The 17,991-nt window shown below is 36.2% G+C and overlaps 1 protein-coding gene across 4 annotated transcripts in view; it reads right to left on the reverse strand.

The window, feature by feature from the left end:
- Positions 1-17,991, reverse strand: part of LRRK2 (leucine rich repeat kinase 2) — a 210,334-nt gene that overhangs the window by 95,477 nt on the left and 96,866 nt on the right. For all 4 annotated transcript variants that reach the window (XM_088836974.1, XM_055396301.2, XM_055396300.2 and 1 more), the window contains 5 exons: positions 15,554-15,804; positions 15,137-15,285; positions 10,869-10,962; positions 7,910-8,096; positions 6,633-6,814 (listed from right to left, as the gene is read on the reverse strand). In XM_088836974.1, coding sequence (XP_088693100.1) covers positions 6,633-6,814; positions 7,910-8,096; positions 10,869-10,962; positions 15,137-15,285; positions 15,554-15,804 — 863 coding nt within the window. The remainder of the gene's footprint in view (positions 1-6,632; positions 6,815-7,909; positions 8,097-10,868; positions 10,963-15,136; positions 15,286-15,553; positions 15,805-17,991) is intronic.

The raw sequence follows: 17,991 nt of genomic DNA on the forward strand, positions 1-17,991 counted from the left end.
TCCATAGGCTGTTTGTATATTTTAAAGGTTAATCCTTGTCTGTTGCTTCATTTGCAAATATTTTCTCCCATAATGAGGGTAGCCTTCTCATCTTATTTATGGTTTCCTTTGCTGTGCAAAAGCTTTTATGTTTAATTAGGTGTCAATTATTTGCTTTTATTTTCATTATTTTAGGGGATAAGTAAAAAATGATCTTGCTGTGATTTATGTCAAAGAGTATTTTTCCTATGCTTTCCTCTAAAAGTTTTACAGTTTCCAGTCTTTAATCTATTTTATTTTTTTATATGAAATTAGGTAGAATTCTGATTTCATTCTTTTACATGTAGCTGTCCAGATTCCCCAGCACCACTTACTGAAGAGGCTGCCTTTTCTCTATTGTACTCTTGCCTCCTTTTTATAGATTCAGTTCAGTTCAGTTCAGTCACTCAGTCATGACTGACTCTTTGCGACCCCATGAATCACAGCACACCAGGCCTCCCTGTCCATCACCAACTCCCGGAGTTCACTCAAACTCATGTCCATCGAGTCGGTGATGCCATCCAGCCATCTCATTCTCTGTTGTCCCCTTCTCCTCCCGCCCCCAATCCCTCCCAGCATCAGAGTTTTTCCCAGTGAGTCAACTCATCGCATGGGGTGGCCAAAGTATTGGAGTTTCAGTTTCAGCATCAGTCCTTCCGATGAACACCTAGGACCGATCTCCTTCAGAATGGACTGGTTGGATCTCCTTGCAGTCCAAGGGACTCTCAAGAGTCTTCTCCAGCACCACAGTTCAAAAGCATTGATTCTTCGACGATCACCTTTCTTCACAGTCCAACTCTCATATCCATACATGACCAGTGGAAAAACCATAGCCTTGACTAGACAGACCTTGGTTGGCAAAGTAATGTCTCTGCTTTTTAATATACTATCAAGGTTGGTCATAACTTTCCTTCCAAGGAGTAAGCGTCTTTTAATTTCATGGCTGCAATCAGCATCTGCAGTGATTGTGGAGCCAAAAAAATAAAGTCTGACACTGTTTCCACTGTTTCCCTGTCTATTTCCCATGAAGTGATGGGACCAGATGCCATGATCTTTGTTTTCTGAATGTTGAGCTTCAAGCCAACCTTTTCACTCTCCTCTTTCACTTTCATCAAGAGGCTTTTGAGTTCCTCTTCATTTTCTGCCATAAGGGTGGTGTCATCTGCATATCTGAGGTTATTGATATTTCTCCTGGCAATCTTGATTCCAGATTGTGATTCAGTTCAGTTCAGTTCAGTTCAGTCGCTCAGTCATGTCCAACTCTCCGCGAACCCATGAATCACAGCACACAGGCCTCCCTGTCCATCACCAACTCCCAGAGTTCACTCAAACTCATGTCCACAGAGTCAGTGATGCCATCCAGCCACCTCATTCTCTGTCGTCCCCTTCTCCTCACCCCCCCCCCCAAACCTTTCCCAGCATCAGAGTCTTTTCCAGTGAGTCAACTCATCACATGAGGTGGCCAAAGTATTGCGATTAGGTGACCATAAATATGTGGGTTTATCTCTGGGCTTTCTCTCCTGTACTGCTGGTCTATATTTCTATTTTTTTTTGTGCCAGTACTACACTGTTTTGATTATTATAGCTTTGTAGTATAGCTTGAAGTTAGGGAACATGATTCCTCCTGCCCCATTTATCTTTTTCAAGATTACTTTAACTTTTCAGGGTCTTTTGTGTTTCCATACAAATTATAAAAACTTTTGTTCTAATTCTGTGAAGAATGCCATTGGTAATTTAATAGGAATTGCACTGAATCTGTAGATTGCTTCGTGTAGTATATTAATTTTCTATCAATTCTATCAATTCTTTCTCTATCAATTCTTCCAATAGAAGAACATGGTATATTTTTCCATCATTTTGTATCCTCTTTGATTTCTTTCATCAGTGTTTTTTAGTTTTCTGAGTATAGTTCTTTTGCTTCCTTAGGTAGATTTATTCCTAGGTAATTCATTCTTTTGTTGTGACAGTAAATGTGATTACTTCCTTCATTTCTCTTTTCACTCTTTTGTTGCTAGGGTATAGGAATGCAAGAGATTTCTGTGCATTAAATTTGTATCCTGAAACTTTATCAAATTCATTGATAACATCCCAGCAGTTTTCTGGTAGAATCCTTTGGCTTCTCTGTATATAGTAACATGTCATCTGTTAAAGAAGTTTTACTTCTTCCTTTTCAATTTATATTCCTTTTATTTCTTTTTCTTCGCTAATTGCCATGGTGAGGGCTTACAAAACTATGTTGAATACGTGGTGAGACTGGACATCCTTGTCTTGTTCCTGATGTTAGGGGAAATGCTTTCAGTTTTTCACCTGAGAATGATGCCTGCTTGAGTCTGTCATATGTGGCCTTTATTATGTTGAGTAAGTTCCCTCTATGCCCATTTTCTGGAGAAGGAAATGGCAACCCACTCCAGTATTCTTGCCTACAGATTCCCATGGACAGAGGAGCCTAGTGGGCTGCTATTCATAAGGTCGCAAAGAGTCAGACACGACTGAAGAGACTTAGCATGCATGCATGCATTGGAGAAGGAAATGGCAACCCACTCCAGTATTCTTGCCTGGAGAATTCCAGGGACAGAGGAACCTGGTGGGCTGCTGTCTATGGGGTTGCACAGAGTCGGACACAACTGAAACGACTTAGCAGCAGCAGCAGCATGACCATTTCTGAAGAGTTTTGATCATAAACGGGTGCTGAATTTTGTCAAAAGCTTTTTCTGCATCTATTGAGATGATCATATGCTTTTTACTGTTTAATTTGTTAATATTGTATACCACATTGATTTATTTGCATATATTAAAGAATCCTTGCATTCCTGTGATAAACTCCACTTGATCATGGTATATGGTCCTTTTAATTTGTTGCTGGATTCTGTTTGCTAGTATTTTGTTGAGGATTTTTGTGTCCGTGTTCATCAGTGATATTGGTCTATAATTTTCTTTCTTTCTTTTTTTTTTTTTTTCTGTAGGTCTCCCCTGGTGGCTCAGTCTGTAAAGACTCTGCCTGCAATGCAAGAGACCCAGGTTTGATCCCTGGCTCGGGGAGATTCCCTGGAGAAAGAATCTTTCTTTGCGATATCTTTGTCTGCTTTAACTATCAGGGTGATGGTGGTCTTCAAGAACAAATTTGGGGATGCTTCTCCTTTTGCCATATTTTGGAAAAGTTTTAAAAGGATAAAAGTTAACTTTTCTTTAAGTGTTTTACAGAATTTGCCCGGGAAGTCATCTGGTGCTGGACTTTTGTTTGTTGGAAGATTTTTAATGACAGTTTCAATTTCATTACTTATGACAGGGCTTTTATATTTTCTAATTCTTCCTTGTTCAGCCTTGGAGCAATCCCACTGCTGGGGCACATACCCTGAGAAAATTATAACTCAAAAAGACACATGTACCCCAATGTTCATTGCAGCAGTATTTACAATGCCAGGACATAGAAGCAGCCTAAGTGTCCATCGACATACGATAGTTAAAGATGTGGTACATATATACAATGGAATGTTACTCAGTCATAAAAAGGAATGAGATTGAGTCAGTTGAAGTGACGTGGATGAACCTAGAGCTTGTCATAAAAAGTGAAGTAAGTCAGAAAGAGAAAAACAAATATCATATATTAACACATATATATGTAATCTAGAAAAAGAGTACTGATGGACCTATTTGCAGGGCAAGAATAGAGACACAGACACAGAGAACAGACTTGTGGAAACAGGGTGGGGAAGGAGAGGATGAATTGAGAGAGCAGTACTGACATATATATACTACCATGTTTAAAATAGTGAGAAGCTGCTATATAGCACAGGGAGCTCAGATCAATACTCCGTGATGACCTAGATGGGTGGAATGGTGGGGAAAGGCTCAAGAGGGAGGGGATATATGCATACATATAGCTGCTTCACAATGTTCTACAGTAGCAACTAACACAACATCGTAAAGCAATTATATTCCAGCAAAAAATATCAAAAACATCAAGGTATAGTATATAAGCATACTGTTATATTCATCCTTGATAGTGAGGCTCTATTTGATACATGTATTCATATATGGTATACATAATGTATATATTAATATATATTGTACATGCATACATATAACGTACATGGAAAGGAAGAGCATATTGGTTAAACTACACTGATACACATAAATGATTTTACTATCAGCAGATAATATGTTGCTATTCCTAACAACCTTAATGCAAAAGTAACTGAAACTTATTAGAAGTGCCACAAGTGGCTAACAATACCTTTAAATTAACAGAACATGTACATGTTCTCAAAAATAAAATGGATGCAGAAAAATACATCTAACCATGTTAAAATGTTGCCACAGCTCAAAATTAGAATAGTAAACTAAATCCTAAGTGAATCTTAGGGAATATTAACTGATTCATTCTCACAATTAATAGGACTCTGAGGAACATTCTTGATAATCTGTTTCACTAATAAACAAGAAAATCAACGTTCCAAATATCTATTTATTAAGACTTCACCATTCTTTGTCATTCTTCAAAGAAGCAAATGAGAACTACAATTTCTAAATTAGTCCAGGCCTATGACGAGTTGACTCACTGGAAAAGACTCATGCTGGGAAAGGTTGGGGGTGGGAGGAGAAGGGGACAACAGAGAATGAGATGGCTGGATGGCATCACCGACTCTGTGGACATAAGTTTGAGTGAACTCCGGGAGTTGGTGATGGACAGGGAGGCCTGGCGTGCTGTGATTCATGGGGTCGCGGAGAGTCGGACATGACTGAGTGACTGAACTGAACTGAACTGATGTTCTCTCTAAAATGTTAAAAAGGTTTAAAAATATTTTAAGTTACATAGTAGCTTGATAGCATAATACTCTGGAAACTTCTTACAACTAAACGTTTAGTTAAGAATTGAACAAATTTTATATGAGCATCTTTTCCAGTTTCAGGAAGGAAAATCATGGGAAATAATTATGTAGGATGAGGGGTAGTCATGTTTTTTAGCATTGCTGCTGACAAACACTTTGATCATAAAATAGAAAATTAAATGTAAATAAAGAAAATTTAAAGAAGAGAATTAGGTAACTAGATAACTCGGTAATTAGGAACTACAAGTTCACTGATAATGCAACAGTTATTAATTGTATGCCAGACTCTGTGTTCAGTGCCACGAATGAAACAGAGAGTAAACACAGCCATGGTCCTCGACTTAGCGGATATTATAGGCAAGTCAAGGATACATCGAGAGGTGATAACTGAGCTGAAACCTGTAAGATAAATATAGATAGGAGCAGTTTCTGGAAATAAAAACATGATTTTATGGGTAGTCAGAAAGTGAAGAGGAACTCAAAAGCCTCTTGATGAAAGTGAAAGAGGAGAGTGAAAAGGTTGGCTTGAAGCTCAACATTCAGAAAACAAAGATCATGGCATCTGGTCCCATCACTTCATGGGAAATAGATGGGGAAACAGTGGAAACAGTGTCAGACTTTATTTTTGGGGGCTCCAAAATCACTGCAGATGCTGATTGCAGCCATGAAATTAAAAGACGCTTACTCCTTAGAAGGAAAGTTATGACCAACCTAGATAGTATATTAAAGAGCAGAGACATTACTTTGCCAACCAAGGTCTGTCTAGTCAAGGCTATGGTTTTTCCAGTGGTCATGTATGGATGTGAGAGTTGGACTGTGAAGAAAGGTGATCGTCGAAGAATTGATGCTTTTGAACTGTGGTGCTGGAGAAGACTCTTGAGAGTCCCTTGGACTGCAAGGAGATCCAACCAGTCCATTCTGAAGGAGATCGGTCCTAGGTGTTCATCGGAAGGACTGATGCTAAAGCTGAAACTACAATACTTTGGCCACCTCAAGTGACGAGTTGACTCACTGGAAAAGACTCTGATGCTGGGAGGGATTGGGGGCGGGAGGAGAAGGGGACGACAGAGAATGAGATGGCTGGATGGCATCACTGACTCGATGGGCATGAGTTTGAGTGAACTCCAGGAGCTGGTGATGGACAGGGAGGCCTGACGTGCTGTGATTCATGGGGTCACAAAGAGTCGGACACGACTAAGCAACTGAACTGAACTGAATTGAACAAGACTAACATGGTCAAATGGTAACAAAGAATAGAATAAAGTTCATTATTAAAGTTCATAAAGTATAAAATCACAAACAAGCATACTTGAAAGTTTTGGTAGTTTCAAAAATGATCAGGTTGAGTAGGTCATCAGCTTCATAGGAAAAACAGAAGTAATTTTATATCCTTTAAGTAACTACTGGCATATGATAAATACTTCCTACATGAAACCCAGATCAAGAAGCCATTACATTCTGCTCTATTTCATTAGATTGATAATTGGTAATAAGAGAACAAAGATTAATAATTTCCTTTTAGAGTCCATTTCTACTGAAAAGCATAATAAAGAGAAGTCATTTTCTCAAACTTAACTTGGCCAGGAGGAAATAAAAAGCTCTTCAGTGGCACCAAATGAACCCATTCACTAAGTAAAAGGCAAATGACATACAGTAGATCATGCTAGATGGTCCTTTACATTCTTTTTTATTAATTGTAACTATATATCCACCAAAGTAACCAGAAAAGGACATCGGAAACAAATTTAGTAAAAAAGAAAGAAAATCAAAATAAAATTATCTAACCTTATGATGTCTTTGGCTTTACATCCTACATGTTTAAAATCAAAATTAAGATGCAGTTCATCCAAAGGAAGATCCCATATTTTGCTTAATTTCCCCATTTCATTGGGAAAGGATCTCAGTTCCAAGTTGTAGCTAACATCAAGAGATGTCAGATTTTCAAGACAGCCAATCTCAGGAGGAATCTTAATGAAATAAAAAAGAGCAAACGCTGTTGGTGGAAAGGAAGAAAAGTGTGCTGCCAAAAAAACAAGATGCTACTAGAAAACAAGAGAGGCTCAGAGAATCTATGAGCAAACTGTACAGCCTTCCAACAGAGTCCTAAAACTTTCCAAAGGTTTGTCAGAGTTTCCATCAAAAATGTTTGAAAACATAAATATAAAGGACTTACCCAAAACAATCTATGGCATTTGCTAAACCCATTCTCCCTTGGAAGCATATTTCATTGCTTCTCAACATTGAAATAAAGAAGTTTTTTATATGTATTCAAATCCAATCGTCGGTGGCTTCAGGCTATTCCCTTTCACTATGTTCTTCAGTAAAACCAAAGGTCTAATCACAAATTTACATATAATTCAACATTCTCAAAATACAACTAAATGTTTAAACCTTAGGTGGCATAATAATCGCAATATTCCAAATTTTTAAGTAATACTCATTATTTTTATAATAGCTAACAGTAATCTGATGCAAAAAAGCTAGGTACCAAAACTATGCAGAATTATTCTGGAACCTCATGATTTTAGACACTTTACTCTCTTTGGCTGTTATATGCAATAAACTTGAATCTGGCAAAAAAATATGTTTTCTTGGATGAATGGATAGTCAATTTCAGATTTATAACAAAGACTGGTCCATTTGGGTGAGGGGGTGGGGGAGTATGATGGAAGAATACAGAAATTTAAGAATGTGGAAAACAATGTCAGCTGAAGAACATAGGCTATACATGGCCTGGTGAAACTTGAGAAATTCAGCATGTCTGAGAGTCTGTTAACAGATCAGAGATTTCATGATAAATTGACACAATTAAAGCATTACATGTATTTGTATTTAAACATATATAAATATATAGATATTCAAAATAAAAGAGTACAAAAGGCAATCTTTAAGGAAATTAAGCATGTTAGTATACCCATTTACCTCAGGGTAGGATTAGATTTTATTCAAAAAGTAAGCAGTATCAAATAACAGATTTTGAAACAATCATCTATGATAACAGACATTACAAAAGCACATTTTTTCAAACTGGCAATAATTTTAAACAAATATGATCTCTTTACCTCTTTCAGTTTATTATGAGAAAGATGTAGTTTCTCTATTCTAGACCATCCACATGCTTTTTCACTCAAGTCCAAGATACTGATCTGATTATGACTAAACAAGAGTTCCCTTAAGTTCAAAGATCTCCAGTGCACAGGACCTGGTAGATGTCGAATATCATTGCTGCTCATATCTAAGGACCGCAGGCTGAAACAATACATCAAGAATAAAAATCAAATGAGTATTTCCTAAATACATGAAATAACATCACAAATAACTTTCAGCAGAGTGAGAATAAGATATAATTTTAAAATAATACTATTTAAGTCAGTTCTAACGAGGTGGATGAAACGAGCCTGTTATACAGAGTGAAGTAAGTCAGAAAGAGAAATAACAACACTGTATATTAATGCATATATATGGAATTTAGAAAGATGGTAACAACAATCTTAAATGCAAGGCAGCAGAAGAGACACAAATGTAAAGAACAGGCTTTTAACTCTCTGGGAGAAGGCAAGGGTGGTATGATTTGAGAGACCAGCAGTGAAACATATGCATTACCATATGTAAAAAGATGACCAGTGCAAGTTCAAAGCATGAAGCAGGGCACTCAAAGCTGCTGCTCTGGGACAACCCAGAGGGATGGGGAGGGGAGGGAGGTGGGAGGGGGTTCAGGATGCGGGGACACATGGGCACCCATGACTGATTCATTTCGAAGTATAACTAAAACTGTCACAATATTGTAAGTAATCATGCTTCAGTTAAAAGAAATTAATTAAAAGAAAAATTAAAAAGAAAACATATAGTACACAGGTGTAGGGTTTTTGTATATGTAAAGGTATATACAGTAGGAAAAAAAGGCATGTCTTAATAGGAACATTTAAATAAGCCCTAATAAAAACAAAATTGAAGTCTAATTTCCCTACTTGAGAAATAAAAATGTCAATCAGAACGAAATATCATATCTTATAAACATTTATGATGCATGAGAAATCATAATAAATGCAAAAACCGTCATTAAAATCCTTGCCTTATATACAAGATTCACAGATATGTAGCTTCCATTTCTCTCTACAATCTCATTCAAATCTGGAGGGATTTTTCAGAGGTCAGGTCCTCAAGTTTATTATCACTTTTACCAGCTTGTCTCAGTGTGAAAATTATCATAAGACTGAGTATGATATCTTGTATACAGTAGGCCCTCAATGAAAATTTGTTGCTTTCATGCAGGAATAGCTACCCAAAAAGAAAATGAAGTGTTCAGTCATTTCCGACTCTTTGCGACTCCATGGACTGTAGCCTACCAGGCTCCTCTGTCCATGGAATTTTCCAGGCAAGAGTACTGGAGTGGGTTGCCATTTCCTTCTCCAGGGGATCTTCCCAAGGCAGGAATTGAACCCCCAGGTCTCCTGCATTGCCGGCAGACACTTTACCTTCCGAGCTACCAGGGAAACAAAGTTTGTAAGAAATAGCAGGAAAACACATGCCACATATAAGTTTAAATGATTAGAAAGACTAAAGATAGCAACTGTGGTATATCTGACTATGTAAAATGTTGCCTGGACTTTTACTACTGTTACTGATTCCTTTCAATAAGCATATTTGAAGCATGATAAATTAATTCTAAGCTCTGCTAGACCAAGATTCAGATCCATAAAGAAACATTGTTGCTCTACTTTGTAAATGTAGATTAGATTTTGCTCTAGTTACCTTATAAAAATGTTGAAAGCAATCAAATTAATTTGACCATATGAAAGGTAAGACATGTATGTGTGTCCAAAAATCGTCAAGTTGTTCAAAGGCAATGCCTCTTGGCTTTAAGACTAAGCTTGGAGCCTAAAGGTGGCCAAATACATGCTCATTTGTAAAACAAGAGAATAAATTTAAAGAAATACATATGAACACTGGAAATGTACGCCTGAAAATGGTGTCTGAAGGTATAATTAGTTCAGTTCAGTTCAGTCGCTCAGTCGTGTCCGACTCTCCGTATAATGAGGGGCTGTATAAATTTCTAGCTCTCTAGGAAGAAACTTTCTTTATGACGCTAATCTCCTAATCAATTTTTATAAATAAGTGGTCTCCAAACACATTTTCAGCAAAGTATTATGTTTAAAATATAAGACCATCTATATTCTATAGGTGCTTGTATGTCAGAATTAAGAGTCTGAAATCAAGCTACTAGAGTGGTGGTTTGAACTGCGACTTTGGGCAAGTTACTTCCTATCTTTAATGAAACAGTGTTCTCATTATAAAGTAGAGATGACAACAGCAACTACTGTTGCTGTTCATAGGATTATTAGGAAGATTAAAGATATGATCCACTGTTAAGCAGTTAGAACAGTGTTCCACACATTTTAATGCTAGTTTTAAATTGACTACTATATATCTGTCCACACCTTCCACAGCTAAATTACAACTAAGTATTATTTGCCTGTATATGTTTATATACGCACACGTACCTTTATGGATTTTGCTTATAATATGTAACACTAGTAGAGTAGTAATTTAAGATGACAACACCTTTGAAAGCCATTTAATATTTGAATTTGCAGTTAACAGGAAACTTTATTTTTAATGAAATTAACTAAAAATATTCCCAAATACCTGAAACTACATAAATTTTCACCAAAAATGTCATTCAAACATAACTGAAATATAATTTCAAAGTTAACAGTGTCTTAGCAACATAATTCCCAAAGCAAGGGAAATTTTAAAAGTTAAAGTGACAGCAGTACAATCTCATTTGATTATAATAATGTAACCATTCAGTTCTATGCAACAACACATTAAAATAAGAGTTTAAAAGTCCAACAACAACTTAGGTCTTTTGTCTAATAAAAATCAAACATTCATAGATTTTAAAACATTAAGCTTAGTAGGTTTAGAAATCAATTACATTTATACCTCTAAGTTAAAACCAAGTTTCTGAAAGTTCTGTTCCAGTTCATGTGGTTTTTAAAATGAAAATAATAAACTTACTGTGGGAGATGTAAAATTGCTTCTGGGACACACGTGAATCTGTTTTGAGATAATTTTAGGCTTGTGATAGAAGAAGGCAAAAAAGGCATAGCAGCTAAGAGAAAATAAAGGTGAGTTAATGGACATTTTAATCACTTTAACTAGATTTCTACCAGATTTCACACTAAGACAGCTATCAGTGATCTGACATGTAATTTAATTTCCATTCTCACCCTGACAATAAAAAGTTCTACTTTTAAAATTAGTTAATACTACCACAAAATATTAAAATAATACACCATAATTATAAGAATCTTCTAACCCGAAAGCTCTACAAGTGTCTGAATATAAACTCTTCTAACGTCTGCACAAAGGAGAAATCATTAGAATATTCATTTCAAAATATGTGTGATATTATGTGACATATAATATGCTTGCATGCAAGCGTGCTAAGTATCTTCCATCGTGTCCTACTCTTTGCAATCCTATGGACTGTAGCCTGCTAGGCTCCTCTGTCCATGGGATTCTTCAGGCAAAAATAATGGAGTGGGTTGCCATGCCCTCCTCCAGGGAATCTTCCCAACCCAGGGATCAAACCCATGTCTCTTCTGTCTCCTGCAATGCAGATAGGTTCTTTACCACTAGCACCACCTAGGAAGCCCTATATATATTATATGTTAATTCAGATTACTGAAGTAAGTTTAAAAAACCATTTTGGAGTATTTTACTAATCCACAGCATGATATAAAAATTCTCTTTAACACCATCTTGTAAAGAATATTCTATGGAATAATTATGAAAATGAAATTGAAAGTGATAGTTGCTCAGTTGACCCCACGAAACGTAGCCTGCCAGGCTCCTCTGTCCATGGCATTTTCCAGGTAAGTATACTGGAATGGGTTGCCATTCCTTTCTCCAGCATATCTTCCTGACCCAGGAATTGAACCCATGTCTCCTGCATTGCAGGCAGATTCCTTACCATCTGAGCCACCAGGAAAGTCCATTGAATAATTATGGATGTTACTCAATAAAAGAATTCTTTGATCATATGATCTTAAGAGAATGGGTAAACATTAGGCAAAATAAAGTGAAATATCTCAAAGATGTCAACACCCAAGTCTCCCGCATTGCAGGCAGACTCTTTATTGCCTGAGCCACCAGGGAAGTCACTCCAAAGCTGTCAACATTTTGATGTATTTTATGAATTTCCAAAAGGGAAATACAGTATTAATACAAGGTACCTCCAAGGAATAAAATTCTATGGAACATAATTTTGGAAACTAAATAAATCATACTGCCTGTTTCGTCACCTGTAAAAGTGCACCTAAATCAGATGAAGTCTCAGATTGTTTAGCGATCTGAAAATCTGATTCTGTGAAAGTGGTTTGAGAAATTATTTCTTAACATGTTCAAGGTTAATAAAATGGGTTATCCTTTATCAAGAAAATCTTCAAGGGTCAAAATGTTCCAGGACATGACTGGAACATTAGAAGCTGTCTTCCTGAGAAGCAGAAAGGTACATGCTATACCTTACCTATTTCCAAAAAGTACTGGTAGCAAAATAAATTACTATAATAGAAGTAATTCTTCACTTAGGAATTAAGAGTCTTTAGGTTCAGAGATTCCTGAGCTTTCTCATTCTATGTGAGAAAGACTCATAAAATCAAAGAACTGAAACTTCATTTCACAGAGGAGTTTTTAATGGTTAGGGTTCCATTGAGGTTATCACCTCCATAGGGTGTTTTTCCAAATACAAGGCCATTTCTACAACTATTAAATTTGTGTCACGCAAAGAAAGCAGATTCCTGAAACAACTAATTAATTAATTCTATGTTCCTGAACATTTCACACAAAAATCTCAGTACTTCACTTTCCTCAATTAGTCAAGCAGAGATCATACTTGTCCCACCCTATAGGACCTTTGTGAGATTCAGCTGAGATGACATATTGATCATATGCTAGCCTCAGGGTCCCTCAGATGCTCTCTTTTCTAGATCCAATTAAATGCAACAAACACAGACACTTCCCTATCTCCACAATGTAGATCCAATCCCCTTGAGGTACCCTCATAGCATCTTGAAACTTATCATCATAGCACTTAGCACAATACACAATTACATTCATCTGTTCCATCATTACTTACTGTCCCTCTTCTGAACTTAACTACATGTTCCTTAAGGACAGAGTCTGAATTGCTTTGCTCATTAGTGAGTGAGTAAATCTATACCCAGTTTCAGGTTCATGGTAAGAACATGGTCAATATTCAAAAGGGTGAAAGGAAGGGAAAGAGAAGGAAAGTAATTCTATGTAAATTAATATGGATTTTATTGTTAGTAGTTTCTCAAAAATGTATAAAAGTAAAATATTTTAAAGTAAGTAGTCAAACTATATTCTGCTATTTAATAGAATTAAAAATTATTTTACCAAGTCAGGTATAGAACAGGCATGTGGGTGGCAAGGTATGTATGGCCTCCATTAAGGAGTTAAAATAGGGGGAAAGTTCCCATTTACTACCATGAAAGAATTTTGTTCCTCAATATTAGAATTGGCAGACAAGCTAAAGTGAACATAAATCCCTGATGTCTCACATGCTAAGAGAACATAGAGTATTCCAGGATTTTTAACAAAAGTGACAATCATATAGTCTGTGATAATAATATTTTGAACAGAGCAAGAGCTCAATGAAAACAACACATTAAGCTAACTAATTTGAAAACTTATAAATGATTAATTTGATTTCTAAAAAATAATAATAGCACATATACTCCAGAAAACTGCTGAACAAATTTCAGTAGGAAACCCAGTATTTCTGCTTCAACCATCTCAGGCAGCCATATTGAAATTTTAGTATAATCACAGAACCACAGATTAATGACTACTTGTACTCCAAGATACTACAGTTTTGGGCTTCCCTGGTGGCTCAGTGGGAAAGAATCTGCTTGCAGTGCAGGAGACCCAGGTTCAATCTCTAGGTTGGGAAGATACCCCTGGGTTCAGGAGGGAATGTCAACCCACTCCAGTATTTTTGCCTAGAGAATCCCCTGGACAGAGGAGACCAGTAGGCTACAGTCCATGGGGTCACAAAGAGCTGGACACAACTGAGCGACCAACACTTTTCATAAGATATTGACATTTTAGCCTATGATAATAACAGCATGTTAAACAGCATAATATAATTTTTAATATTTTAGAATTTAAAAACTAGACTAATTTTTAGAGTAGCTTTAGGTTTACAGAAAAATTGAGAGGAAAGTACAAAATTCTCCCATATTCACCTTTTCCCCTCACCACCACCAGCCCACACACATACATCTTTTCCCCATTATGAACACCTAGAATAGAATGTGCTGTGTGCTTAGTTGCTCAGTCGTGTCCGACTCTTTGCAACCCCCTGGACTGTAGCCCACCAGGATCCTCTGCCCAAGGGGATTCTCCATGCAGGAATACTAGAGTGGGTTGCCATGCCCTCCTCCAGGGAATCTTCCCAACCCAGGGATTAAACCCAGGTCTCCCACATTGCAGGCAGATTCTTTACCATCTGAGTCACTAGGAAAGCCCTAGAATAGAATAGTTTGGTATATTTGTTATAACTGATGGGTTGATATTATTAAGTAAAGTCCACAGTTTACAACAGAGTTCACTCTTGGTTTACAATAGAGTTTACTCTTTGACAGGGCTTCCCTGGTAGCTGAGCTGGTAAAGAATCCACCTGCAATGTAGGAGACTCCGGTTCAATTCCTGGGTCGGGAAGATTCCCCTGAAGAAGGGATAGCCCATCCACTCAAGTATTCTTGAGTTTCCCTGTTGGCTCAGATGGTAAAGAATCTACCCACAAAGCAGGAGACCTGAGTTCAATCCCTGGGTTGGGAAGAACTGGAGAAGGGAACAGCTACCCACTCCAGTATTCTTGCCTGGAGAATTCTATGGACAGCCAACACTCTCTCCCTCACTCCAAGATCCTGGAAATTGCTGGTTGTTAGCTTTGCCTTTCCCAAAATGTCATGCAGTTAAAATTATACAGTGTGTAATCTTTTCAGATTGGCTTCTTTAACTTAGTAATATGCATTTAAGTTCCCTCCACATTTCACGGCTTGACAGCTCATTTCTTTTTATCACCAACCTGCAAACTTTATATTTAAAACTCTAGCATAATATTTAACTGAAACACCACCTTTAAATCCCCACCTAAAATGTTCATACAGGGCTCATGTGATTACTTTTATTTGTTCCATTTGACCCATATAACACTCAAAATGACTGGAAAGAGAAGTCTCATAAAAAGCACTTACCAAGAAAATTCATTCTGGCACTTAAAATCTCCACTTTAGGACAAGTCTCAAGGAAGTCCTCTGATAAAGATGAAATGTGGTTTTTACTAAGGTTTAAAATCTTCAGTTCCTTCAGGCTCAAAGGGGAACATATTTCTGATATCTTATTTCTAGTCATAAGAGACAAGATGAGGATTAAATTGCATAAATTCACAGGCTTCCATCTTCAAAAGTAGCATCAAAGCACATTTATTAACTTTTAAATTAATTGTAAAAACTTAAAGTCAACTGATAGAAGCTATATTATGAATTGTCTCAGTTTTTTTTATCACTTTACCATGTAAAACTCATTACTATGGAAACAATGTCACTGTGTGTCAACCTTATGAAACTTCAATGTGAGGCAACCCTTTCATCTTCAATGAACTCCACACTCACCCTTCTAAAATGAGCTGTTCCAGTTTCTCTACCACATCACCAAGGTTCTCAGGAAGAGAAGATATCTGATTATACGACAAGTTAAACTGTTTCAAGGTTGGGCACTTCACAGCGGGGTCCAAAACTGCTGAGGGCCCAATGTCATTTCGAGAGACATCAAGGTTAGCAATACAATTCATTTTCAACAAGTAAGTGGGAAACGATGTCAATTTATTACTATGCAGATCCAAATGTGTTAAACATTTCAGAGTCTGAAAAGACAAAATTTTTAAATTTTTAAATGAACCATCTGAAAAACTTAAATCTAGCTAATATTTCTGTCATCCATACCTCTGGTAACTACAACCATTAGGACTTTTCCAAAAAATTGAAAATACAATCGACAAGACAACTTCAGTATACTCACTAGTCCTATCTGCTCTGCTATAAAATGGGTAAAGAAAGGAAAAATATTAATAGGTGGACAGTGAAAGCAGGTTCACAAAATAAGGTTTAGAGTTTAATTCAGCTTTTGTGGTAAACTATTCTTGTAATGAGTAAAATGGAAGAATAATGGGCTCCAACAAATACTTGTACAAATGACTTAAAGAATAAGCAGTACAACATAATCCTTGGAATATATTTTTCTCTAGCTTTAACATATTGCTTAAAATTTTAATATAAGTAAGATATAACGGAATCAAGATTGCTGGGAGAAATATCAATAATCTCAGATATGCAGATGACACTACCCTTATGGCAGAAAGTGAAGAGGAACTCAAAAGCCTCTTGATGAAAGTGAAAAAGGAGAGTGAAGGTTGGCTTGAAGCTCAACATTCAGAAAACAAAGATCATGGCATCTGGTCCCATCACTTCATGGGAAATAGATGGAAAAACAGTGGAAACAGTGTCAGACTTTATTTTTGGGGGGCTCCAAAATCACTGCAGATGCTGATTGCAGCCATGAAATTAAAAGACGCTTACTCCTTGGAAGGGAAGTTATGACCAACCTTGATAATATATTAAAAAGCAGAGACATTACTTTGCCAACCAAGGTCCGTCTAGTCAAGGCTATGGTTTTTCCCGTGGTCATGTATGGATGTGAGAGTTGGACTGTGAAGAAAGCTGATCGCTGAAGGATTGATGCTTTTGAACTGTGGTGTTGGAGAAGACTCTTGAGAGTCCCTTGTACTGCAAGGAAATCCAACCAGTCCATTCTAAGGGAGATCAATCCTGGGTGTTCATTGGAGGGACTGATGCTGAAGCTGAAACTGCAATACTTTGGCCACCTCATGCGACGAGTTGACTCACTGGAAAAGACTCTGATGCTGGGAGGGATTGGGGGCGGGAGGAGAAGGGGACGACCGAGGGTGAGATGGCTGGATGGCATCACCGACTCTGTGGACATGAGTTTGGGTAAACTCCGGGAGTTGGTGATGGACAGGGAGGCCTGGCGTGCTGTGATTCATGGGGTCGCAGAGAGTCAGACACGACTGAGCGACTGAACTGAACTGAACTGAACCATAAAGTAGTCATGTATATAGTACCAGTGTTATTTCATAAACCCTTCTTTCAAACAAAATATTTTGTCTTAAAAGTTTATTTTCTATTTTTAATATATTATTTATTTATTATATTACTAATAATTATATATTTGTTATATTCCTAATGTTTATAATCTATCATTTATTTATATCATTATATATTAATTATATAATTAGGCATCATAAATATATTATAAATTATATATAAATTTTTTAAATTTGTACTATAGACAAACATGTTTTACAAACTATGCATAATATATGAATTTTAAATATATAAAAAGCAAGTTATATGTTATAAACAATATATATTATATAACAGAAGATATTTATAGTATATATAATGATGTATATATTACATGCTATATATACAATTATAAATATAATACTATCTCATAATTATAAAATAATATATAATATAAAACATTTATTTTGTATATTATATATAATTAATTATAAATATATTATAATTTATACAATACATATTATAATCATAAATTATATAGCATTTATAATGTATGAATGTTATATAATATAAACATTATTTGAATAATATATAAATGATATTTATAATTATATTTATATTTATATCACACATATATTATATTTATGTGATACAAATATTGTGTGTTTATTTATATTAGGGACTTACTAGGTGGCACTAATGGTAAAGAACCTGCTGCCAATGAAGGAGACGTAACAGACAAGGGTCAAATCCCTGCATTAGGAAGATTCCCTGGAGGAGGGCATGGCACCCCCTCCAGTAATCTCGCTTGGAGAATCCCAAGGACAGAAGAGGTCATAATATTATACTTAACTATGTAATTATATACTTAAAGTATATAATTTATATACATAAATATATAAATATATATTATAAAAATACATTTTCATATAAATAAGAGTTAACCATAG

Source organism: Moschus berezovskii, chromosome 6, assembly GCF_049115385.1.
Source record: "Moschus berezovskii isolate FMDL1 chromosome 6, NW_MosBer_1.0, whole genome shotgun sequence".
In the NCBI taxonomy this organism is placed as follows: domain Eukaryota; kingdom Metazoa; phylum Chordata; class Mammalia; order Artiodactyla; family Moschidae; genus Moschus; species Moschus berezovskii.